The sequence below is a fragment of the Stigmatopora nigra genome, chromosome 10 (genome assembly GCF_051989575.1).
Source record: "Stigmatopora nigra isolate UIUO_SnigA chromosome 10, RoL_Snig_1.1, whole genome shotgun sequence".
Classification (NCBI taxonomy): Eukaryota; Metazoa; Chordata; class Actinopteri; order Syngnathiformes; family Syngnathidae; genus Stigmatopora; species Stigmatopora nigra.
The window spans coordinates 8944686-8969880 of NC_135517.1; the positions used below are offsets into that span (position 1 = coordinate 8944686).

Here is a 25195-nt window from a genome sequence, read left to right on the forward strand (position 1 = left end):
CAATTGCAAAACATGGAGGTTGTTGTCTGCTCTTTTGTTTTAGCAGCTGTAACTATTATACCTCACTGAGTTGCCCACGTCAACACAACTTGTGGACGTCAACAAACGGTCTCCTGTTTTGTGATTCTATGGAAAAAAAGGCCAACGTGGGGTATGTTAACCTACTAAGAACCAGACTCTTGCATGACATGCATTTTTATTTTCTCTTTGGCCAATTCTGACCTGATGAGTTTAAAAACAAAGAATTACTATCTTTTTACATCGTGTAGTTTCTGTGAAAAAATGATGTCCACGTTATAAGGGGACGCCAGGCCCTTGTAGTCCAAAATGTAACATTGTAGTCTTTGACAACCAAAAATGTGATGTCCACACATGTGTACACCAGGTCATAAGAGGTTAAAACTTCTTACCTGTACACTTACACAAATTTACTAACTAACCATGGAGTCATTCATGTTTCAGCAATGCCTTGCCAATCTATTGCAACTTTTGTTGTGGCAATTTATCAAGTATAGACCATTTTTATGGTTAACTAAATCACTGACCCAGAGAATGAGTGGTTAGAATGATGGCCACGCAATTTCTGGGGTTGTGAGTTTGATCGCTAGTCGGTCCTCACTATGTGGAGTTTGCATGTTCTTCTGGGGCTTGTGTGGGTTTTCTCTGGGTACTCTAGTTTCCCCACACATCACAAAAACTTAGTTGAACGCTCCAAATTGCCCGTAGCCATGATTGGTTGTCTGTATTGTTGTGCAGTGCCATTGGCTGGAAACCAATTCAGTTTTTTCTTCATACACTTAGGTACACACTTTAGTTAAGCTTGAGATGGAGGGAAAACGTCTGCCTGGTTTGGGGAATTTTGGTCCCCATTCATCCCAAACATCTTCAAGAGGCATGCAATCCTCCCTAAGTCACAGAACCACACTACCTCCTGTCAGGAAAGGTCGCAAGAATAAACAGAGGGGCCTCTACTCGGATGTTTTTACTACTTTAAAGTTTAAGGTAAAATTCCACTTCAAATGTAATTAAAGTTGTCCTTTTTAACTCTTCTGTTTAACACATTTGTGTTGTGCTTGTTAATTCCTAATGACCAATTAGACTGGCGCAGAGGAAGATGACGGCCAACAGTACCTATTTACATCTGACTTAAGTGACGGCGATGATTCAGAAGGTAAACATTTCAAAGCATGTGGCTGTTTTTTGCATTTCTTGGTACCATAAAATACCAAAATAGCTACTCATAAGATATTTTGCTTGTAAAATTATAGAGATTTTTAAAATAATTAAATGGATCCAAATTGAATGTTCAGTTTACTATGTTTACAATACTTTGCTTGTTTTGTTTATATCTGTAGAGACCAGCTCCAAGTCTCCATTTGCCCATTACAAATTTGATGACAAAGACTATTATGGCCCCTTTTCTAAGCAATTACTTACTTCTTACTTCAACCGTGGTGGGGATACACCCAAAGTCCAGATGCCTTTCAAAACCATTCCTGGTAGAAGTCCCCGGGATTTGACCAAAGAGAGGTATTATCTGTTGTGGAATTGTGTGACCAAGAATATTCCATTACTTTTTCACTCCTATTATAGATAGGAAACCCCTTTGCCTGGAACAGTTGACCTGTTTTGAATGACAATTTAATAGCAAGTTCTATGATTTATGACATTGACAATTTAATAGCAAGTTCTATGATTTACGACATTGTATCTTCTTCAAAGGTGTCGGAGAGAATATTTGAAGATTGATTTTGATAGGCTCCTGAGAGAAAAAAAAATTGATTCCAACCTTATAATGCCACGTTGTCCGGACAATAACAACTATCAACCGATTGTGTCACCCTATCTTCCACTTGAGGTGAGTCTGGTACTCCAGCACTTTTCATATTTCCCTAGTCTTTGCAAACATTTTCTTCATTAGATATTTGACAATGTGGAGTTTGACTGCCGCACTGCAGAAGACTGGCTCGTGCTGGGCAAGGCTGATGGATCACCGGACCGAAAACCCATTCCTGCAAAAGCCTTGCTGCCTGTGGATGACTCAGTATCATTTGGTGTGAAAGAATAATCAATTGTTTGCAGATGAATAATAAGGACTATTTTGTCAGCCAATGTCATCTCTGTCATCAGAAAGCGGACGGCCCCCTCCAGCATTGCAGTACAGCTGGCACTTAGTAGGCGTACTTGACTACAGTAGTGAGAAATGTCAGTACCTGGTAGAAAAGGTGTTCCCAAACAGCAAGCTGAAGGAAGGAGAAAAGAATTCTCCAGGTGATTTCCTTTTACACATTCATTACACCACAAGTCATGCGTATTTTCTGTGGAAAGTCATTAGCATGTGTTCTGTTTTTGTTCAGACGCCAAGTGCTTGCAAACGGGCAACAGGCACTGGATTCCCAGAATCAGGCTCCTGTTCAGTGCGGAGGATCCGCGTGTATTTGTCCAACGCATCCTGTTTGCCATGCGGCTGAGGGGCAACTCAGAGTCCCTCATCCTCTATAACTTGACTGTGGACTGTATGCCTATCTGGGATGCAACGCCATCCATTGATCCACACTGTCTCCAACGTATAAAAAGACGGGCGCTCTCAGGCTCTGGCCTCAAAATGGAGATGTAAGCAAACTTTAACAGTTATTGTCATCTTTTTTTCCACTTGAGTTGATTGAACATCTGTTAAGAGTCTTTTTTCCGCCTCTTAAGTGTCGAAGATTGTGCAGAGGGGCTGGCTAGGGAAGTCAAGTTGGAATACGACCGTACTATGAATCGCTTTATCTTGGACAAAAGTGTAATAAACCACCCACAGGAGTTTTCCCATATCTTGGTGCCACAGAAGCAACAGGAGCGTATACCCATGAAAGGTAAAGGGATTTGAGTACATTTTCATTTGGATTTTAGCCCCCTGTTCTTGATCTGAATTTAACCTTACTATTTTGTACAGGTTGTGTAACACTTCCTCCTTTTGACTACAAGAAAAACCAAGCTGCGTTCCTCACCAAGTCCATGCTGACCGAACCCAAAGTGATCTGCACATTATCAGAAATACGGTCTGAGTGCAACAAACTAGGAACCATGAAGCTGTTCAATGTCTCCACAACAAAACCCATGCGACTGGATGAGTTTGAAGCTAACCAGACCCAAATGCAAACTCAGGTACTGTAAACTGTCAACAAACAGGTCACCATCGGTGCAGAAAATGTGTTTTGTGATTTATTTATTTATTTATTTCCTCCCCAACTGTCTTTCAGATTAGCTTATTTCTTCGAGAGGCATGGTTGCTGACTGTGACTTACAGCCTTCGACACAACCTCCAAACCATTGGCAAAGGTGCCTACAACATGAATGAGACTAACTGGGGTATGCACAAGGTGTCCAAGCTCAATAAGCTGTTGGCTGTGGTACACTACAACCTGCAAGACACTCTGCGCAACCTTGTGGAAGACTCTTTACTCTGTTTGAGCAAGCTGATTTTGGATGCATGCTGCAGTGTGTTAACATGCTCTGATGACCTAGTGTGGGGGGATGACTACATCAACAGTCCTTACAAGTAAGAGAGCCTTTACATTGGTAGTAATAATAGATTTTTTCAAAGGCATAGTGTCATTTAGCAGAGCATTTGTAAAAGTTGTCTGATTAAACTGTGCATTTTACACAGGCCAAAGAACAAACCTCTATTCCAGGTGGACTTGGTTTTGAATAGTACAGGCGTACATTACAGTACACCATTGGAGAATTTTGAGACTTCTATTACAAACCTGTTCAATGAAGGAATTCTGGTCACACACAATATACCAATGCTTGATAAGGTAAAGTTACACTACTAATGAAACAGAAAGTCAAGTGAATGTATGCAAAAACTCTGAATGGTGTATTTTGTGTGCCTTTTTAAAAAAAATTAAGTATACATAGACCCCTGGTTTAGTGGGTCGTTTCACGGGTTTTCCTGTATAAGCTTTGACCTCAGAAAAGTTCTAGCCACTAAACATTTGGAAATATGACTTTCTTTGTCACATTCCTGTGCACTAGTATTAGAAACGTGCAAATATATTTTTAAATATACCTGAAAACTCTCTTTTTCTCTATCCATCTCAGTTTTTAATGAAGAAGCTGTTATTTGGTGATGACCCAGTCTTGGATTCAGTACATCTTTGTGAACCAAAAGTAGCCCAGTTGAGAAAAAAGATCTGCACAGCTCTCAAGAAAGCAATCATCCCCCTCAAGGCTTACGCAGCAGAATATACCAAATACATTGATCTGTTCAGCTTGGACATAGACAGTCACTTCATGTAATTGTTATTTCCTATTGAAGTCTTCAACGGCATTTCTTTAAAGCTATTACCATATTTTTGGATTATAAATTGCACGAGCAACAACGCACATTGAAAGGGAAAACATCAACAACAGTCAAAATAAGCACTGGTTAATTTAACATATTGAGAGTTTCTTTTGGCTAACTAATGCCTAAAAACACAGGCAAACAAGCTGTTGGCGGTCAGAATAAAAAAAAATAGACATACATTGCATTTTAGTACAAATCTCAGGCCAAGGCAAACAATGAAAAAAGTGCAACTTACAGTTCGGAAAACACAGTAACTAAAAACAGATATTCACACTCTCCACAGGGCCTGTGCTGAAGATGAGAAGACATCAAAAGTAGTGAAGCTAGAAGTAGAGCAGCATCTCAAAGATAAGGAGGAGCTCCAAAACTCTCTGCCACCCTCCATAATTATCGGTGCTTTTATTGTACATGTCGAGGCAGTACGTAAGATTCTTATCACCAAGAAATCCACATTAGCCATCGCCACACTGGAGCATCATGCTGAGAAATTGAGACGGCATATGGAAGATGTAATTCATTTTGCCGAAATGTGTGACACATTCTGTTATAATCACGTGTTTGTGGGATTTTTAAAATCTTTTTTTATGCCTTGTCCAGGAATGTAATGAGTACAACACAATCGGTCACACGCTAAGCGACAGTCCGCATTGCATCGAAGATCTGACAGAGAAGAGGGACTGGATGAAACAAGTTCCTGACCAGCTCAAGAGTTGCAAGGTGCTCATACATGGGATAAGTTGGCTCTTAACACTATGTAATTTTTCTTACTTTATCCTAATCTTTTTTTTTTTTTGCCTCAGGAACGCATTGGAAAGATTTTAGCAGAGTATGACATGTTTGAAGAATTTCACTATTCATTATCAAATGAAGACTTTATGAAGAAGTACGTATGTAGCTCCATATCCAGAGTTGTAACTACAGTGATTAGTAATGTATATTCTTTTTTTTTAACCCAGATGGCGAGCTATTGAATGGCCTCAGAGGATCCTTAGACAAATCGATGAAGTGACTGCCCATCTTGTTCATGAAGAAGAACGATTTAAGAAGATCCAGGTTATCGACCAGGATGTCTTTGAGCAGCGCATTGAAACTGTTCAGGTCTGATGAGCCGTCACATTTGTTTGATAATCTGAAATATCTTGACAGGCGTTCATGGTTGTTTCTCATTATTGTTTTATGTTAGGTCTAATTATTGGTTGACTTATTTATTTATTCATTCCAATGTAGAGTCTCATCTCTGCAGTGATGATGATCAAGGATGTTTGCTTCCCATGGAAACACTGACATTATAGTCCATTTCATTTCTGCAAAATTGTTATAATGAGGTTAAAATCACCTTTCCTGTCTTTTTTTTCACAGAGAGTGGTTGAAAAGTTTGTAGGTTTTGCCGATATCGATCATGCAACTGAATTGGCCAATGATGTTAGACGTGCAAGCAAGGAACTGAAAGAGTGCCAAGGTCTGGCTCAAACCTATAACACCAGAGAGCGCTTGTTTGGTAATCCGGTCACTAATGTGAGTCAGGATTTTGACTTGGAACTCTTACTCTATATACTGGAATCAACTTGTGATTTACTCTGGTGAATGTGTTTGTATCAGTATGACCGTCTGCACAAAATGGTCAAGCAGTTTCAGCCCTTCTATGACCTCTGGACCACCACTTATGATTGGATTAGTCGGCATGAGAGCTGGCTCAATGACCCCCTGACCTCAATTGACCCTGAGCTGCTTGAGCGCAATGTTACGGGAGCCCAGGATACGATGAATAAATGTATCAAACAGTTTAAAGACAACCCTGGCGAGTAGTCACCTTTTTAAAAATGATTCAAGTTAACTCAGTTGGGACTGGCCCTGGGTGAATGTCTTTCCTTTTTTCTTTCACCCCTTTTCCCAGATTGCCAAAGTGTGGCTAGTGTAATCCGTGCCAAGATTGAGGAATTCCGTCCTTACGTTCCCCTGGTTCAAGGCCTGAGGAATCCGGGAATGAGAATGCACCACTGGGAGGCACTTTCAGACACCATCCAGGTAAAAGTTGTGCCCCAAGCTAAACTGACCTTGTCCCGCTGCTTGGAACTTGGCCTGCAGAACCACATGGATGCAATTGCTAAGGTGGCTGAGACCGCAGGGAAAGAGTATACCATTGAACAGGTAACCTGGCTATCTTCTGCGATACTTTGGAAACTCACATATTCCTACAGTAAGCATTCTCAATCTGTCACCTGATCCAGGCCTTAAACAAAATGTATGTTGAATGGTCGACAATTCTATTCGATCTGATGCCTTACAAGGATACGGGCACTTACATTCTCAAGAGTCCAGATGAAGCCTTACAGCTGCTAGATGACCACATTGTCATGACACAAAGCATGTCCTTTTCCCCTTATAAGAAGGCATTTGAAGCTGATATCAACAAGTGGGAAGGCAAACTCAGAACAACTCAAGTAAACATCTTAATTTTAGGTTAAGGGGCATGGGCCAGAGTGCATTACATACATCTATCTGCATGTTTATGTTGTGCTACTGCCCTCTTGTGATGCTTGTAGGATGTATTGGAGGAGTGGCTGTTGTGTCAGGGCTCTTGGCTCTACTTGGAGCCCATCTTTAGCTCGGATGATATCAATGAACAACTACCCGTGGAGGGCATGAGGTACCAACAAATGGAAGAAATATGGAAGAGAATCATGAAAAGTGCTTTTGATAACCCAAAGGTTAGTGACAGGGGACACTTTAGACTTTGTTTCAATGCTTAAAGATGGCCAATTGTCTGCTTTTATTCATTTTCAGATCATTGAATTCTGCCCTGGTCCTCACCTGCTAGACAAACTAAAAAAGTGCAATGTTCTTCTAGAACAGGTTCAAAAGGGTCTCAGCGAATACTTGGAGATAAAGCGAAATGCTTTCCCCAGGTAAAACTTCAGATTAAGCCATGATGGGTGTTTGATCTCATTTAATTCCAGTGCTCTGAGAAATAATTCTAAAAAAAAAATAGGAGACAAAAGGAACCCACTTACTACATTGAAATCTGAACTGTTTTTAAAGTTATTTGAATATCGATTGACTTAATATTCTTGAATATTTCTTTGTAGGTTCTACTTTCTGTCAGATGATGAGCTTCTGGAGATTCTGTCTCAGACTAAAGATGCCACTGCTGTCCAGCCACACTTGCGCAAATGCTTTGAGAACATTGCACGGGTTGGTTTCGCACTCATTCTTTCAAGTTCTAATGTCTTCTAGCACATAGACAGTGACTGTTTTTGCTCCCCATTTAGCTTAAATTCCAGGAGGATCTACTTATCACACATATGTACTCTGGAGAAGGTGAGGAGGTCAAGTTAGCCAAGACAGTTATGCCCTCTGGGAATGTGGAGGACTGGCTGAGGTTGGTGGAAAGATCTATGACTGCCACAGTCAGGGACTACATCGAACGCTCACTCAAAGTTTACCCTGAGGTCTGTAACTTCAACCTTAAAGCTGTTGAATCCAGTCCCGTTTGCCAATGCCGTGGTGCCTTTTTGGCATTTCAGGTACCTCGTGAAGAGTGGGTTTTATCCTGGCCTGGGCAAGTGGTAATAGCTGGCTGTCAGGTCTACTGGACGTTAGAAGTTTCAGAAGCTTTGGAGCAAGGCGACTTGGCCGACCGTCTTTTCCCACAACTCCAGAAACAGGTGCAGAACTGAAAAGTTTGATCCACGTTCAAATACCGCAAACACATGAGAGGACGTGCTTAGATTTTTGAAATGGATCTTCTCCCACAGTTGGGTAACCTGGTGGCCCTGGTGAGAGGAGGTGTATCCAAAATGCAACGAGCTGTGCTTTCCGCCCTCATTGTCATTGAGGTGCATGCTAAAGATGTAGCAGCCAAATTGGTGGATCTGTCGGTGTTAAGCGTGAATGATTTTGAGTGGATCAGTCAACTCAGGTTCAATTATCTGTCTGCTTCTCGTGTTTGTTACCTTTCGTTCCCGTGCCAACGTTCTGACGATATATTACGATTTATACTTTGTTTGTAGGTACTACTGGGCCAGGGAGGACTTGTACATCCGCGCGGTAAATGCAGAGTTTTTGTACGGATACGAGTACCTTGGAAATTCAGGACGACTGGTCATCACTCCACTCACAGACAAGTAAGTTCCTTCATTATTATTTTTGTAGTGCTAATTCCAAAACTATTATTGCCGAGCTCTTAACACAAAGACCACTCCCATGGTAAAAGGTTAAATATTTTTTTCTCGCAGATGCTACCTGACACTGACAGGTGCTCTCCACCTCAAGTTTGGAGGAGCTCCTGCTGGTCCAGCAGGTACAGGAAAGACAGAAACCACAAAAGATCTGGGAAAGGCTCTTGCCATTCAGACTGTTGTATTCAACTGCTCTGACCAACTGGACTTTATGGCAATGGGAAAGTTCCTTAAGGGATTGGCCAGGTCAGTCACACTACTTTCTTTTTGGGTGCGTCAAAATGGACAGTAATCCAAGAACTTTGTATATTTGAAATCAAGACAAGATGAATTAGGTAAATGCTGTACGATATTTTTTTGTAATTGAGGGAAACTTTTATTTACTTTCAGCTCTGGTGCCTGGGCGTGTTTTGATGAGTTTAATCGTATTGATGTGGAGGTGTTGTCTGTGGTAGCACAGCAGATTACTACTATACAAAAGGCCCAACAACAAAGGGTAAGGTTCTGCTTCATTCATATAGATATACTGCCGTTTTAGTGTTGCTTAACTTTTTGATTCTGGATGTATATTTAAAAAAGATATTACTGGTAAATGCCGCAAATCTTGTGTTCATTGCAATTGTTTTAGGCAGAGAGATTTATTTTTGAAGGTTCTGAAATCCCGCTAGTCCCTTCCTGTGCCGTATTCATCACAATGAATCCTGGTTACGCTGGCCGCACAGAGTTGCCTGACAATCTCAAGGTGAGAATTTTTTATGGTCATTTAGTATGTAATGTCTGGAGTATTATTTCGAGGAAATGTAATGTTCTCCTCGCGCAGGCCCTATTTCGTCCGGTGGCCATGATGGTCCCCAACTTTGCCATGATTGCTGAGATCTCCCTTTACTCATTTGGCTTCAGCGATGCCAAAGTCCTTTCTCAGAAAATTACCAGCACTTTCACTCTCTCCTCGGAACAGCTTAGTTCTCAGGTGGGGAGAAAAGAGAAAAAGGCCTGAATTGATTTAGACTTACTCTTATGACTCTTTGTTAAAATACTTCCATCTGTAACAGTACATTTATTTTATGTATAAAAAAAAAAAACGATCTAATTTCAGGATCATTATGACTTTGGAATGAGATCAGTGAAATCTGTTATCTCAGCAGCTGGAAATCTGAAGCGAGAAAATCCTAATATGAACGAGGTTTGTTTTTTCTATTCCTCCTCCCTTTGTAAAGAAAATGTAAACTACTTTTTAACGGTCCTACTGACTCACAGGAGTTGATCTGCTTGAGAGCCATCAGAGATGTAAATGTGCCCAAATTTTTACGAGACGACCTCAAGCTCTTCAATGGCATTGTGTCCGATCTTTTCCCAAAGACAAAACAAGAGCCAATCGACTATGGCACACTTGAGGAATCTATGCGTAATGTTTGCAATAAGATGTTCCTCAAAGATGTAGATGGTTAGTATACCCAACTTATTTACCATCTGCGCCAGAGTGTTGACCATTATTGTCTGGGATTTCAGAATATATCGGCAAATGCATTCAACTGTATGAGACAACAGTGGTGAGACATGGCCTAATGTTGGTAGGACCATCTGGGTCAGGTAAAACCAAGGTGAGTCTTTATTTGGACTATTTTGTTCCCCATTTTCTATGAGTAAGCGTTACAATGATGTCTCGTTTTAGTGTTATGAGGTTCTTGGTGCGGCCTTAACGGCTCTAAAAGGTGAGCCGTCTGTCAGTGGTGATTTGTATGAGGCGGTTCAAACGTATGTGCTCAACCCCAAGTCAATCACCATGGGGCAGCTTTACGGGGAGTATGATTTGCTCACACACGAGTGGTAAGTGACACTGACCCACTTCCCTGACTTGTGTATAACAAGATAGATGACAAACCATGCGTTTACTCCATTTTTAAGGACTGATGGCATCCTCTCCTCTTTAATCCGGATGGGTACATCGGTTATGGACAATGATAAAAAGTGGTACATGTTCGATGGTCCGGTAGATGCCGTTTGGATCGAAAACATGAATACGGTGCTGGATGACAACAAAAAACTTTGCCTGAGCTCTGGAGAAATCATCAAACTCACGGAGGCATGTTCAAATATTTCTCGATTTTTCATTTTCCATAATGACTTTGGTCTTTTTCCTTTTCTTACAACCAAATATATGATGAAAGTCCAATTACTCTTTGACCAAGATTTTTGATTTACATTTGTCTTGATGTACCATTTCCAAACAAATTGTTATTTTGTTGCAATTGAGATCAATGACAGCTGTTTTGTCATTTTTAGTGCATGACGATGATGTTCGAAGTCCAGGACTTAGCGGTGGCATCGCCCGCGACGGTATCTCGCTGTGGTATGATCTACCTAGAGCCTAGTATTTTGGGGCTCGTCCCCTTCACAGAGTGTTGGCTGAGGCAAGTCCCCAAATTCCTAAGACAGTTCACAGAACAAATCACTTCTTTGTTTGAACGCTTCCTCCAGGTGAGAGCAAAGGCAACATGACCCACAGAGAGTCATTTTGTACATCCAATGTCTATTTCTATTTTATTTTGGTCTTTACAGGACTCGGTCAATTTTGTCCGCGCATCAGTAAAAGAAGTCATCACTTCACTAGACAGCAATCTTACCTGTAGTCTTCTAAAACTTATGGATTGCTTCTTCAGTCCATTCCAATTTAGTGAGGAAGAGAAGCCACCTTCGCGAAATAAACTTGACCGTGTGCAGGAGTTGATTGAACCTTGGTTCATTTTTTCCTTGGTATGGAGTGTTGGTGCCACGGGGGATGGACCCAGTGGCCAACGTTTTAGTGCCTGGCTCAGAGACAAGATGAAAACAGAAAAGGTCACATTATTAAGCAGTTTTGGCATCAGTAACTCCATATTTGTTAATTAGATGCTGTGAATGTGAATAGCCTTATTTGGAATATATGTGCATTTCAGATTGGTTTGTGCTTCCCAGAAGATGGTCTTGTTTATGACTACAAGCTTGATGATGCAGGAATCATGAACTGGCAAGGAGGAGAGGAGGAGAAAAAGGACCAAAAGGTAAAATACAACAGTGAATAGAAATACTGGAGATTTTTGTTGCTCCTTAACTATTTCAAATCCAATAAAATACAACAGTGAATAGAAATACTGGAGATTTTTGTTGCTCCTTAACTATTTAAAATCCAATAGGTGCACTGGGTCAATTGGATCAATGATGCAAAGAATGTTGTGATCACCCCAGATACAAGTTACTCTGACATTATAGTTCCCACTGCTGACACAGTGAGAATGACGTTCCTCATGGATATGCTTTTGTCCAACATGAAGCCTGTAAGTAAATCCTCTTTGGAAAATTTCATTTGCAAAAAGTGATCCAAAAAAACCTGCAACATTTACTTTGACATTTTTTCAATATTTTATTGAACTGAAACCCCTTATTTTGTGTCTAACTTTTGGAAACCAGTTGCTCTGTATTGGGCCAACCGGGACAGGAAAGACTCTCGCCTTGTCCGACAAGCTGCTAAAAAACATGCATGCCAAATATGTCACACACTTCCTCATGTTCTCAGCGCGCACCTCTGCCAACCAAACTCAAGACTTTATAGACAGCAAATTGGACAAAAGGTTTGCTTTTCCTAACAGTTGTTCACGCACTGTATTTTTAATTATTCTTTTTACTAAACAACCCTTGGTATTTCACCCTCTTATGCTTTGTCTTCTAGGCGGAAAGGTGTGTTTGCACCTCCGAAAGGGAAGTACTTTATTTTCTTTATCGACGACCTCAACATGCCATTGTTGGAAACCTACGGTGCACAACCACCGATTGAATTATTGCGGCAATGGATGGACCACACTGGCTGGTATGACAGGAAGCAGATTGGTAAATTGACCACCTTTTATTTGGATCATTAACTCGAGATTACAGTAGTTGGCACAGTTTCGCAGTGCCACAAAATGCTGAATGTTTTTGTAACGTTTTTTTTTCAAATGGCAGTCTTTCCTATCTTTTATTTTGTGTCTCCACAATAGGGGCTTTCAGGCAAATAGTAGACATCAATTTTGCCTGTGCCATGGGACCTCCAGGTGGAGGCCGGAATCCAATTACGCCACGCTTCACACGCCATTTCAGTTTTTTGTCTTTCACTGAATTGGAGGATGCCAGCATGAGAAAAATATTTTCTACAATTTTAGGCAGCTGGATGAGTAAGTCACTGGTGTAACACCATTACAAATGTATAGTTGTATTCAATGGTATGATTTATAGTACAATGCACAAGTCTGGGGTGCTTTTCGATTTGCTAATTTAAGATAATAAGATAGATAAAAGAAGTACATAATAGCAAGCATTAATAGATTCTTGTTTTGTATTCTGCACCCAACAAATTTGCCTTTCCATATGTTTTTGTCATTTTTACTTGAGCTTGTTAACTGTAAATGTCCTACAATTTATGGTTTTGCTTCATTCTGTGAAGATGTGGACTTTTTTTGTCCTTGTGGTCTTATTAATATGACCATACATGATCTAATTCAGTGTATTTTCCTATCAGATGGAAAGATGAGTCGTAAGAACCCTGGCAGTAAGTCATGATAATTTCTTCAACTCTATTAGATATTTTAAAACCGATAGATTGTCAGCTGAGACTTTTAATTTCAACTTTTTGTTTACTTCCTTTGTCATCAGGATCAGTGCCGGAAATCGTGCCGCTCAACAATGCAATCGTCAATGTCACCATCCGTGTGTACACTACTATCTGCTCTCAGCTTCTGCCGACCCCTACAAAGTCTCACTATACGTTTAACCTTCGAGACCTGTCCAAGGTCTTCCAGGGTATTCTCATGGCTGAGACTAGCATGATAGAGGTATTATAATAAATCACTCAATAATGTGTAAGCAATCAGAATCACTGTTTTAAATTGCACTTTATATCTTGAAATTAAACTGAAATATGTGTCAGATATTTGCAGGTGGTAATATTTTTCTTGGTTTTAGACCAAAGAGATGCTGCTTCAGCTTTGGTACCACGAAAACTGTAGGGTTTTCCAGGACCGCTTGGTTTGTGCAGAAGACCGGGAATGGTTCAATTCCCTGCTGAAAACATTAATTGAAGAGCTTGGCTGTGACTTCAGCGTGGTTGTGCCCTGCCAGCCTATCTTATATGGAGATTTCATGGTTCCTGGGGCACTGCATAAAGACTACAATTTCATAAGTGACCCAACAAAGGTGACCAGAGCCCATTCATTTGCTTCTGTATAACATGAATGGGTTTCATTCTCATCCTGTTTGACACTTTATTGATCTATTCCATAGTTGGAAGAGATTATGTTAGAGTACATGGAAGACTACAACCAGAACTGCACTCCCAAGATGAAGCTTGTGCTCTTTATGGATGCTATCGAACACGTTTGTCGAATCGGTCGCGTCCTGCGCCAACCGCTCGGCAACGCACTACTACTTGGAGTTGGTGGCAGTGGACGACAATCCCTCACTAAGCTTGCCTCATATATGTAAGAATCCTACATTTAATATGCCTCCGGAAACCGCCTTTAGATTTGTACTTTGCCCAATTGATTGCAGTTATTTTCCAGAATATATAATAATAATAATATTTTCCATTGTTTTGGTGCTTTTTATCTGAATAAATCAGCATCACTTCTTAGAAATGATGACTATATATATCATGCAGAAAATGTGAATTTGATGGAAGGCCTACATTTCACAGTCTCTAACTGCTTTATGCTTATCATCTTTACATACAGATCGGAATACATGTGTTTCCAGATCGAGCTTTCAAAGAACTATGGTCAGTTGGAATGGCGGGAAGACATTAAAAGCATTATGATGAAGGCTGGTATTCATAACCAGCATATTACCTTCCTCTTTGTGGACACACAGGTTTTCAGCAGTCTCTTTTCCTATTTTGGTGCTGTTATTAAATTGGCCTGAATGCCCAAAAAATATATATATTTTTTCCCCTCACCAGATTAAAAGTGAATCATTCCTGGAGGACATCAACAGCATTTTAAATTCTGGTGATGTTCCCAATTTATACGCGTCAGATGAGCAGGAACGCATCCTGGCATCCATGAAACCAGTTGTACAAGAGATGTCGCAGCAGCCAACCAAAGCAAATCTCATGGCTGCTTACCTGAAAAGAGTGCGAACAAACATCCACACTGTACTCTGCATGAGGTAAAGTATTGTTTCCCATCAATGAAAAGGAATGGTTTGTAGGCTTCTTGCTCATTAAATATCTCTCTTCTATTATTCTTTAAAGTCCAATCGGGGAAGTGTTCCGAGCAAGACTGAGGCAGTTTCCCTCACTTGTAACATGTTGCACGATTGACTGGTTCAGTGCGTGGCCAGATGAGGCTCTGAAAGCTGTTGCCACTTCATTTCTAAATGAGTTGCCAGAGCTTGAAGCCAACCCTGAAGTCATGGATGGACTGGTAAGGATGCTCAGGTTTTTTTTTTCAATCATCTGATGAAATAATCTAAATGAAGATAGACAGATCTGGATTATTAGATCAACATTTGAAAGGCTTGTTTTTCTCAGGCTGAGCGAATCACTAATTCTGGTGAATTTTTCCAGACAATGATGTGCATGAGGATCCACCAAATCGTAGCCAGAAAGTGTGTACAGTTCCTGGCCGAACTTTCGCGGCAAAACTACGTGACACCCAAGAGTTACCTGGAATTGCTGAATATATTTTCAAATCTAATTGGACGCAAGAAACAAGAGCTGTGCCGTGCTCGTGAACGCATGAGCACTGGTCTCGATAAGGCAAGGCATCTGGCAACACCGATTTCCATCAATGTTAGAACTCTGTACTGGGAATCTTTTGGGATTGAGCATTTTGTCTTATTCTGTAGCTCCTTAGCACAGCTGAGGATGTGAGTAAGATGCAAGAGGAGCAGGAGGTGATGAGGCCACTTTTGGAGGAGGCTGCAAGGGAAACCGAGGTCACAATGGAAACCATCAAAGTGAGCAAACGTGTGATTGACACACGTGCAGAATATGCAGTGAGCCAAACTAACTCAACTTTCTCTTTCGCAATGGCAGAAAGACTCAGTGATTGCCGAGGAGACACGTAAGTCAGTGCAAGAAGAGGAAGCCAAAGCTTCCGAATCAGCCCGCGTAGCAGGGGAAATCGCCGCCGATGCGCAGAGGGATCTGGATGAGGCCCTGCCGGCCCTCGATGCTGCAACCAACAGCCTTAAGTCGCTTAATAAGAATGACGTCACTGAGGTCAGCGACCCCTTTGGGTCGTGATTCATAGCTGTACTCTGAACTTCCATAATGCATTCTTAGAAAGCTCTCCTAACTCATTGTAAGATGGCAATGAATGGCATTGTTTTCTATTCTCAGGTGCGAGCTATGCAGCGTCCTCCTCAAGGAGTGAGGCTTGTAATTGAGGCTGTTTGCATTATGAAGGATGCCAAACCTAAAAAGGTGCCTGGAGAAAAACCTGGATCTAAGGTTGATGACTATTGGGAACCTGGCAAAGTATTGCTGCAGGACCCGGGCAAGTTTCTTGAGAGCCTTTTCACCTATGATAAGGTAGAGTATAAAGCGCATGACACTGCTAACTGACTGAGATCTGAATTCTGAATAATACAACTCATTCAAAGATTTTCCATTACACCTATGCTCACAAGGGTGCTAGAGCGTATCCCACCAGACTTTGGGCAGTAGGTGCAAGACGCCCTGAAATGGGGTTTACAGCTAATATTCAAACTATTATTATTATAGAAGCACCAAAATGTCAAGAAAATGGCCTTCAAATATTATTACTAAAACCGGAAAACACGTTAATGCAAGCAAAGAGCACCGTAGAGTGCACTTCTGTTGCTTTTGTTTCGGTTCAACTATTTGCACGTACAGTGGAACGGCATCGGCAACATTCACTTCCCACTTTTCAGATCTTCTTCTCGCCCCCTTTGACAGCTTAAAATGGCACTACCAGTTTGTCTTTTCTCCTCTGGAAAAGGGTTTTATTTTGTTTTCATTCCTACATGCAGAGCAAACATTGATACCACCCAAAAACACAAAGGAAAGTGACCAAAAATATGACATAAATAGTTATAATGAAGTATTGTTGAAATGTCAGTATGAAGGGGGTGATATCAATCTTTTGTCAATTCCAAGAACAAAGAATTTACATGTTTTAAAAATGAAAGAAATAAACATAATAGTCATCAGTACTAACTTGAATATTGAATTCGAGAAAGAACCCTATATATATGTATTATTGTACCCTATATTGTGAAAAAAGTACACGATATTTCCATGTAACACCACTGCAGGAAAACATCCCAGAAAGAGTGATTGCTTTGGTGCAGCCTTACATAGATAATGAAGAATTCCAACCTGCCGCTATTGCCAAGGTTTCCAAAGCCTGTACTTCAATTTGTCAGTGGGTTCGAGCAATGCACCTGTATCATTTTGTGGCCAAGGGTGTGGAGCCAAAAAGGGTAAGGCATGAACTGTGTTTCAGTAATTTATTTCATCATAGAATTCAAGTAATACCTTCAAGAGTATAAATGACACCCTAAAACGTTATCTATTTGAACAGCAAGCTCTTGCAGCAGCTCAGGCGGAGTATGATGAGTCTCAAAGAAGTTTGAACGCTGCTAAAGAAATGCAAGCAGCTGTGGAGAGTGGAATTGCGGCATTGCAGGCCAAGTACCAAGACTGCTTGGCCAAGAAAAATGAACTGGACAACAAGTATCAACTTTGTGAGGTCCGTCTTGTTCGAGCAGACAAGGTGAGAGATTTTTGGACACAGAATTATTGGCGGGTAAGGAGTCCAATCCTATGGTGCACTCTTGTTATTGTTTTTTATTTTTTTTTAGCTTATTGCTGGACTTGCAGATGAGAAAACACGCTGGAAAGATACAGTACAACATCTGGAATACATGGTCAATAATGTGTCAGGTGATGTGCTGATGTCCGCAGGATATGTATCATACCTGGGGCCTTTCACTGTAAGTCTCACTGCACATGACAAACCCAAGTGCAATATAAATGAAATGAATTATTATTCTTTTTCTAGGGATCTTACAGGACGGCTATGGGAGAGGAATGGCTGCGATGTTTCAAAGAGCTTGACATTCCACACACTGATACACCCAATCTTATTGCCACTCTTGGAGATCCTGTCAAGATCCGCTCCTGGCAGGTTAAAAATGATTTCATGGATTTGTCTAACCTTTGCAAACCCTGTGGAATGCCATTGTAATCTTGTTGATGTAAACAGCTATCAGGATTACCCAAGGACAATCTTTCAGTGGAGAATTCTGTGATTGCTCAATATTCTCTCCGCTGGACTCTTTTCATTGATCCACAAGGTCAAGCCAACACGTGGATTAAGACCATGGTATGTTGGACGTACACAGTGAATGTGCACTTTTATCTCTACTAAAAAGGATCTGCCAGGGGAAATCTCCTCTAAAAGTATATTTTCTATTTATCTGAATGTTTCTTTTTGAGTTCTTAACCTGACTGTGTCAACCAGGAACGTGAAAGCGGATTGGAAATCATAAAACTCAGTGACCGGGATTTCCTTCGCAGTCTTGAAAATGCCATTCGCTTTGGTAAACCATGCTTACTTGAGAATATAGAAGAAGACCTGGATCCTGCTCTTGAACCTGTATTACTGCAGCAGGTAAACTGTCTCAATACCTTCTTAAGGCTGGCAAAATCTCATATGTCACTGCTTTGAAACATTTCATGACAAATCACCATAGCAAACCTCATAAGGGTAAATGGTTTGAATGAGAGTTTTTCTTTTTCTGAGAGGTTTGTTTTTTTTCTCCTGTTTTTTTTTTAAACCCTAACCCTTTTCCTTCTCGATATTCCGCAAACATTTTGATATGTTCTGCTGCATAACATTCCATTAATCAACACACCTGTTTGATCTGTAGACGTTTAAGGAGCAAGGTAGCTTGAAACTGAAGCTAGGTGATTCTACAATCCCATACCATGAGAGTTTCAAGTTTTATATTACCACCAAGTTGCCAAACCCACACTACTCTCCAGAGGTTTCTACAAAAGTCACACTCATCAACTTTACACTGTCACCAAGGTAATGCTCATTTGGTTCAAATCCATTCTGTTCATATTTCAAATCGAAGTTTAATGCTTAGAGCATAATGAGTCACTGCAAAATTGTACATTTTCTACATGGAATTACTCACATACATATATCAATACAGTTTATATTTTGTGCATTCAGTGGGTTAGAAGACCAGCTGCTAGCCCAGGTGGTGGCGGCAGAACGTCCAGAACTGGAAACCGCTAAGAACCAGTTGATTGTCAGCAATGCTCAAATGAAACAGGAACTGAAAGATATAGAGGATGAGATCTTGTTTCGTCTGAGCTCCTCAGAAGGAAACCCTGTGGATAATCAAGAACTCATTCAAGTCTTGGAAGCGTCCAAAGTCAAGGCTGGCGAGATCCAGGTCAGACAGGAGGGATGGACTGTTTAATAATGTTATAAAACCCTCTCCTAGCAGCACTTCTAAATAGTTACTCAACATGCGGATGTCTGTTTTTCAGGCTAAAGTAATTGTGGCAGAGGAGACAGAGAAGGACATCGACGCCACTCGTCTGACATATGTACCTGTGGCCGTGCGCACACAGATTTTATTCTTTTGTGTATCAGATTTGTCCAACGTCGATCCCATGTATCAATACTCACTGGAGTGGTTCCTTGGCATCTTCATGGTTGGCATCTTAAACGCAAAAAGAGCAGGTAGAGAGACAAGCCTTTGTAAATGCAATCGACTGTTAAAAACTGCATACACTGACTATTTTTGGTGTACTTACAGACACAGTGGAAGAACGAATTGAGAACATCAATGAATATTTCACATTCAGCCTTTACTGCAATGTGTGCCGCAGCTTGTTTGAGAAGCACAAACTAATGTTTGCCTTCCTCCTCTGTGCTCGCATCTTAATGAACGATGGCAAAATTGATATGGTGAGAAAATTAGACACAAGACACTTGTTCCACGGGATTGTGGGACATTTTCCGGTTTTGATTTTCTATCAGGCTGAGTGGCGTAACTTGTTATCTGGAGGAATGCCCAACCAAGAACTTCCCAACCCAGCAACAAGTTGGTTATCAGACCGTGCATGGAAGGACATCCTGGGCCTCAGCAGTCTGGAGACCTACAAAGACCTCGCTTCGACTTTTGACCAACACTTGCCGGGTTTCAAGAACATTTTTGACAGCAACCTTCCTCACAGGCAAAAAATGGACAGACAACAATGATGCATTGATGTTGCTCATGTTTAACTGGGAGAAGGTGTCAATGTGTAACTGCAAGTGGTTTTTCTTGTGCATTTAGAGAGCCTCTTCCCGGAGTGTGGGATACAAATCTCGACCGCTTTCAGAAGCTGTTAGTTTTGCGCTGCCTGAGGTCTGACTGTCTGGTTCAAGGTGTACAGGATTTTGTCGCTCTTGAGCTTGGACAACGCTTCATTGAACCTCAGGTAACATATTCTTCCTTTCTCTCATCCGACTTCAAGTAACGTCTAAATTCAAATGAAATGTTTTTGGGATAAATCAACAACAGAACTAACATAATTCCAAAACATAAATAAATATAATAACATCAATTAAAAAGTAGGTGGAAAATTCCAAAACTATTGCTTTCAGTGCAGATATTTATCACAGTTTTTTGAAGATATTGTAACATTGACCAATAAATTATCAACAAAACGAAATGTACAGTTTGATGATATTTGTCCACATCTCTTTTCCAGACATCAGATTTAGCGGTGGTCTTCAAAGAGTCCTCTCCCTCCTCTCCTCTCATCTTTGTTTTGTCTCAGGGTACTGACCCTGCTTCTGACCTTTACAAGTTTGCTGATGCCATGCATTTCTCGAAGAAAATGACAGCCATTTCTCTGGGTCAAGGCCAGGTTGAAACCTTTTCTCGCATGCGTAAAACACATTATTACTTTACTTTGAACACAACACTAAGTGCAAATGCCCTCCTCTCCTCTCGGCGGGACATAGGGGCCATTGGCCGAAGCCCTGATGCGAACCGCCATGGAAAGAGGTCAATGGGTCTTCTTTCAGAATTGTCACCTGGCACCTAGCTGGATGCCGTCGTTGGAGAGCCTTATTGAGAACATTGACCTAAAGGTATGGTAAAGGTCAAGTAAAATGGCACGTTTGCCTCTTTAACCACTTTGGAATATTCCTTTGGCTCTGTCCCAGGTACACAAAGATTTTCGTTTGTGGCTCACAAGTCTTCCGAGCAACAAGTTCCCAGTGTCCATTCTTCAAAATGGGACGAAGATGACTATTGAGTTACCCAAAGGCATCAAAGCTAATCTACAAAAAACTTACCTGAAGCTCACAAATGATTTTATCAATACCTCCAACAAGGTGCTGTTTTACCCGACTCCTCCCGCAGGAATAACTATTATTTAAGATTTATTTAAAAAAAAAACTTTCCTGTGTTTCTCTTCAGGTATCACACTTGAAGTCGTTGCTCTTGTCTCTAATCTTGTTCCATGGAATTGCTCTTGAACGAAGGAAGTTTGGCCCGTTGGGTTTCAATATTCCCTACGAGTTTACCGATGGTGATCTGAGCATTTGCATCAGCCAACTCAAAATGTTTCTGGACGAATACGCTACTACTCCTTACAAGGTGACTTTCGTCATTTCTTTTGTGCCACAGATGTTTATTTTAATCACTTTTACTATTCCTCTTCTGCATTTTTGTCCATGAACAAAATGTGCATTCCACACGGAGTTGTCTAGAGCGAATCATGTTATCCATTTAGACCTGATGAAATTCCACTTAAACTGATTCATGTTCAAACTTTCTTTTTCTGTCCAGGTACTGAAATATACTGCAGGGGAGATTAATTATGGGGGGCGAGTAACAGATGAGTGGGACAGACGCTGTCTGCTCAGTGTGCTAGAAGATTTCTATTGTCCTGCTGTTCTCGACGAGAATTACGAATACTCTGAATCTGGAGTTTACCGGCAGATTGAGACAAGTCTGGATATCAAGGTTGGACACATCTGTTTTATTTCCAGACGCTGTCAATGTGCAAGATGTCATTCTCCATTTTGTCATGAGTGTATTTTTTTTTCTTTGCTACTTGTTGTCCTTTAACCTCGAAGGAATGTCTTGGAATTGTACTGAAACAATCAAGCTCGACTTGGAATGCAGAGACTCTGATAAGGTGCTAATGAATGCCTGTCTTTTGATTTCTGACATCAGGGTTACCTGGCATATGTGCACAGCCTTCCCATCAATGATACACCTGAGATCTTTGGCCTCCATGACAACGCTAACATCATTTTTGCCCAGAATGAGACTTTTGCTCTACTGGGTGCTGTGCTGCGCCTCCAGCCTCGAACTGCGTCTGCGGGAGGCAAGACCTTGGAGGAGGTATTTATTCCTGCATCACTGCTCTTATAACAGTGTCAACTCACAGGCAGTTTTACTGTTTTTTTCCAATGGTTAAGACATGTAACTGTTGACCAACCTCTTCCCGTGACCACAGATAGTGGAGGAGATAGTAGAAAGCATTGTGGCAAAAATTCCAAAGCCTTTTGATACTCAGGAGATAGTGGAAAAGTACCCTGTGCTCTATGAAGAATCCATGAACACAGTGCTGATGCAGGAGGTCATAAGGTAACAGCAACATTCCTTTTCATCTGGAGTATTGTACATAATACTATATATCCACCAACACTTTAGGATTTAAATTGCTGAAAGGTGTGGTTTCATGTAATGTGCAAATTGTCAACTTATCATTTTGCTAATAGGATAGTATTTTCAACCTTTAGAGATGAGATGATAACAATTTTAACTCCACTAGTCTTTTCAATTCTTGTCATAGACAGACATGAACAGTCCTTGTGTCTTATCTCGCTTTCAGATACAACACTTTGCTGGAGGTCATTGCGCAGAGTCTCGTTGATATTGTGAAGGCTCTGAAAGGTTTAGTGGTGATGTCATCAGAATTGGAGCTAATGGCTAATAGTCTGTTTAACAACGGTGTGCCAGATATGTGGAAGGCCAAGGTAAGTCACACATAACAGTACGCAAAAACATTGATATGAAGTTCTGGAGGTCACATTGTAATTTTTGCATAAGTTGTTTGATAGACTGTTCATAAAATGTCAATTCTTTAGGTGAATCACTTTTAATATCTTGAGAAAATTTCACTTAATTCTGGATAGAAATAACAACATGCCAAACAGTGCGCTGAATTGTGTTGCTTGTAATCATTACTTGAATGAATGGCAGACTTTATGTGAAACAAATACGAAATATTCCCACATAACGAATTGGATCAAAAATAATTTATCTTACCTGAACATAAAAATAAATTTACACTTGTAATACTTGCATATGCAAACAATTTGGTTTGGTGCCTGGCTGAAAGGAATTTTGGCAGGGCACAGGAATTGTTACATACAGAACGCGTAACAACAATGATTCACAGGGTGGTTCTCATTTCCGTTTAAGTCTTCTTCTTTTTTTTTTTATAACCTTTTTTTAAAAACTTCTGAAACTAGGGCTACCGATTTGATATCCACAATTCCAATAATTGAATTTGTGATTCAAATTACATTTAAATCTTTGCATGTTTGATTTAAAAAATTAAAAAAATTTGAAGAGACTGATAAAATTTGAAGAAAACTTTTCACAATTATTAAATGTTAGCTACTGTATTAACTCTTGTGACTTCTTAAAAATGAACACTCCAGACATCTGTGTGGCAAAAATGTGCATTCACAAATATGCTGAACATAACATAAAAAAGGAAAAGCACAAAGAAAAACAAAAATACTTGGCTGATATAAATTCATAAAAAAAAGATTGGTTGACATCTATTGTGTTTTGCCACATGTACATGTTTTCACATTGTAGCCAGCTGGCAATAATCCAATACAAAACACTAAATCTAAAAATAATACATTTCCCTGACCGGGAATCGAACCCGGGCCGCGGCGGTGAGAGCGCCGAATCCTAGCCACTAGACCACCAGGGAATGCTGATGTATTTTCTTCCCTGGTTTAGGCCTACCCGTCACTGAAGCCTCTGGCCTCCTGGGTGTCTGATCTACTGCAGAGGATCCGTTTTCTGCAAGGCTGGATTTCCAATGGCATTCCACCTGTCTTTTGGATTAGCGGCTTCTACTTCCCTCAGGCTTTTCTCACCGGCACCATGCAGAATTTTGCTCGTCGTTTTGGCATCTCCATCGACACCATTGGATTTGACTTTCAGGTCAAACATTGTTTGTTATTGGACCGTATACAAATGTACGGTTGTGTCACCTGTTTTTAAGGTGCCTTAATCAGGGCCCTGTTTGTCTTCAGGTTGTGTTAAAAGCCGTGTGTGACATACATGAAAAGCCAGACATTGGCTGCTATATCAATGGCTTATTCATCGAGGGAGCTCGCTGGGATAATGATAACGCTCAGCTAACAGAATCCAGGCCAAAGGAGCTCTACACGGAAATGGCAGCCATCTGGTTCATCCCAACACAGAACCGCAAACCTCCGACCTCTGGGATCTACATCTGCCCCATTTACAAGACCCTCACACGTGCCGGTTAGTATACACTTTGAGCTCTTTTTGTGTATTCAAGTTGGGTTATTAAACAAGTGTGAGTACAGTTTGGGTTTTACTCCTTGTGGTGTGTGGTTCTAGTATTACTCGGCCAAAAATAGAGTGACATCAGACAGTATCAGGTTTCTTGGCCTAGGAAGTGCAGTTCTGTATTTTCCACCCACACCACACCACCATCACTTTGTGCCTGGACTTTGTGGACACTAAAGTGTTGATGTGCTTTTTCAGGGACGCTGTCTACTACTGGGCATTCTACCAACTATGTGATCGCAGTAGAGCTGCCTACACATCTGACACCAGGGCACTGGATCAAACGGGGAGTGGCCCTTATTTGTGCTTTGGACTATTAAACCTGATCTGAGGTGTAACCTTACAGTTCAATACTGAATATCTTGGGTCACCAGTTATGTTGTTTAACCTTATTGACAGTGGTCATTAGTTAAATACTTTTAACACACTTTTTTTTAAGATTGGACAGAACTACAAAATCATCGTATTTTGGTGAAGTTAAAATATACTGATTTGAGTAACTGTATTGATAAGAACTGTAATGGAATTTCCTTTCCTTTTTCTTTGTGAAGAGTTCCATCTCAAGTTTAGTCATTAAGTAGTTGTTAAATGGATTTTGCACTGCAAACTGTGGTATTGTACCTTATGAATGCCCCAATTCACATTTTATTGTTAAACCAATATTTGGTGGACTGTGTTTAAAGCCCAAATTCAACTTGACTGTGTAGTACGTATAGTGAAAAGGGAAGGATGGCAACAAATAAGTTGAAACACTGGTATTTTATTCATACATTATGTAACAAACTCATATGAGGCAGTCATGAATAGATCTCTCTATACAGTTAAATTCATGGACAAAATGGATTGCACATACTGCAAGTAGGCTACATTTTAGGAGCTTGAATGGAATTAACTTGTACAACCACTTTATAATAATAGACAAATCTCCATTGAGGACCCATGTGATTCTGTGACAGACAACCTTTGTTTTATTTATTTATTTATTCTGTTTTGTTTTCTTCAGAACTGAAGTAAATCAATATTAGCAACATGTTTAAGGCTCCTGCTCCTTTAA

The 25195-nt window shown here is 40.6% G+C and overlaps 1 protein-coding gene and 1 non-coding gene across 2 annotated transcripts; one reads left to right on the plus strand and one right to left on the minus strand.

Moving 5' to 3' along the window:
- Positions 1-25174, plus strand: dnah1 (dynein, axonemal, heavy chain 1). The gene is made up of 78 exons (XM_077726037.1): positions 1-151; positions 802-1002; positions 1099-1171; positions 1356-1530; positions 1723-1858; positions 1922-2054; positions 2131-2271; positions 2358-2613; positions 2701-2858; positions 2939-3150; positions 3246-3544; positions 3653-3803; positions 4090-4283; positions 4620-4845; positions 4934-5053; positions 5137-5219; positions 5293-5434; positions 5696-5851; positions 5936-6134; positions 6231-6484; positions 6565-6777; positions 6880-7044; positions 7121-7242; positions 7423-7528; positions 7606-7785; positions 7861-8001; positions 8092-8255; positions 8347-8460; positions 8572-8760; positions 8905-9010; positions 9143-9256; positions 9335-9484; positions 9611-9697; positions 9772-9958; positions 10024-10115; positions 10187-10341; positions 10420-10597; positions 10798-10992; positions 11074-11352; positions 11451-11555; positions 11688-11828; positions 11962-12122; positions 12221-12378; positions 12528-12701; positions 13046-13075; positions 13180-13358; positions 13489-13719; positions 13807-14003; positions 14256-14391; positions 14480-14688; positions 14774-14945; positions 15089-15280; positions 15370-15480; positions 15560-15745; positions 15866-16057; positions 16804-16971; positions 17073-17264; positions 17353-17484; positions 17553-17678; positions 17757-17876; positions 18015-18164; positions 18424-18584; positions 18735-18960; positions 19058-19253; positions 19330-19481; positions 19554-19750; positions 19852-19996; positions 20270-20428; positions 20526-20654; positions 20730-20900; positions 20986-21165; positions 21358-21534; positions 21748-21918; positions 22034-22164; positions 22412-22556; positions 23560-23766; positions 23859-24093; positions 24340-25174. Exons 2-78 carry the CDS (start codon positions 826-828, stop codon positions 24459-24461), a joined length of 12588 nt encoding a protein of 4195 aa, XP_077582163.1. The 5' UTR covers positions 1-151; positions 802-825; the 3' UTR covers positions 24462-25174.
- On the minus strand, positions 23459-23530 carry trnae-cuc (transfer RNA glutamic acid (anticodon CUC)). The gene has a single exon. It is a non-coding gene; the product is annotated as a tRNA-Glu (tRNA).
- Positions 25175-25195: the final 21 nt, after the last annotated feature.

Coding starts and splice junctions, on each gene's coding strand:
- dnah1 (XM_077726037.1), top strand. CDS start 826: ATGGAGGGAAAACGTCTGCCTGGTTTGGGGAATTTTGGTCCCCATTCA. Junction 10,993..11,073: donor TGTTTGAACGCTTCCTCCAG/GTGAGAGCAAAG, acceptor TGGTCTTTACAG/GACTCGGTCAATTTTGTCCG. Junction 14,392..14,479: donor TCCTCTTTGTGGACACACAG/GTTTTCAGCAGT, acceptor TCCCCTCACCAG/ATTAAAAGTGAATCATTCCT.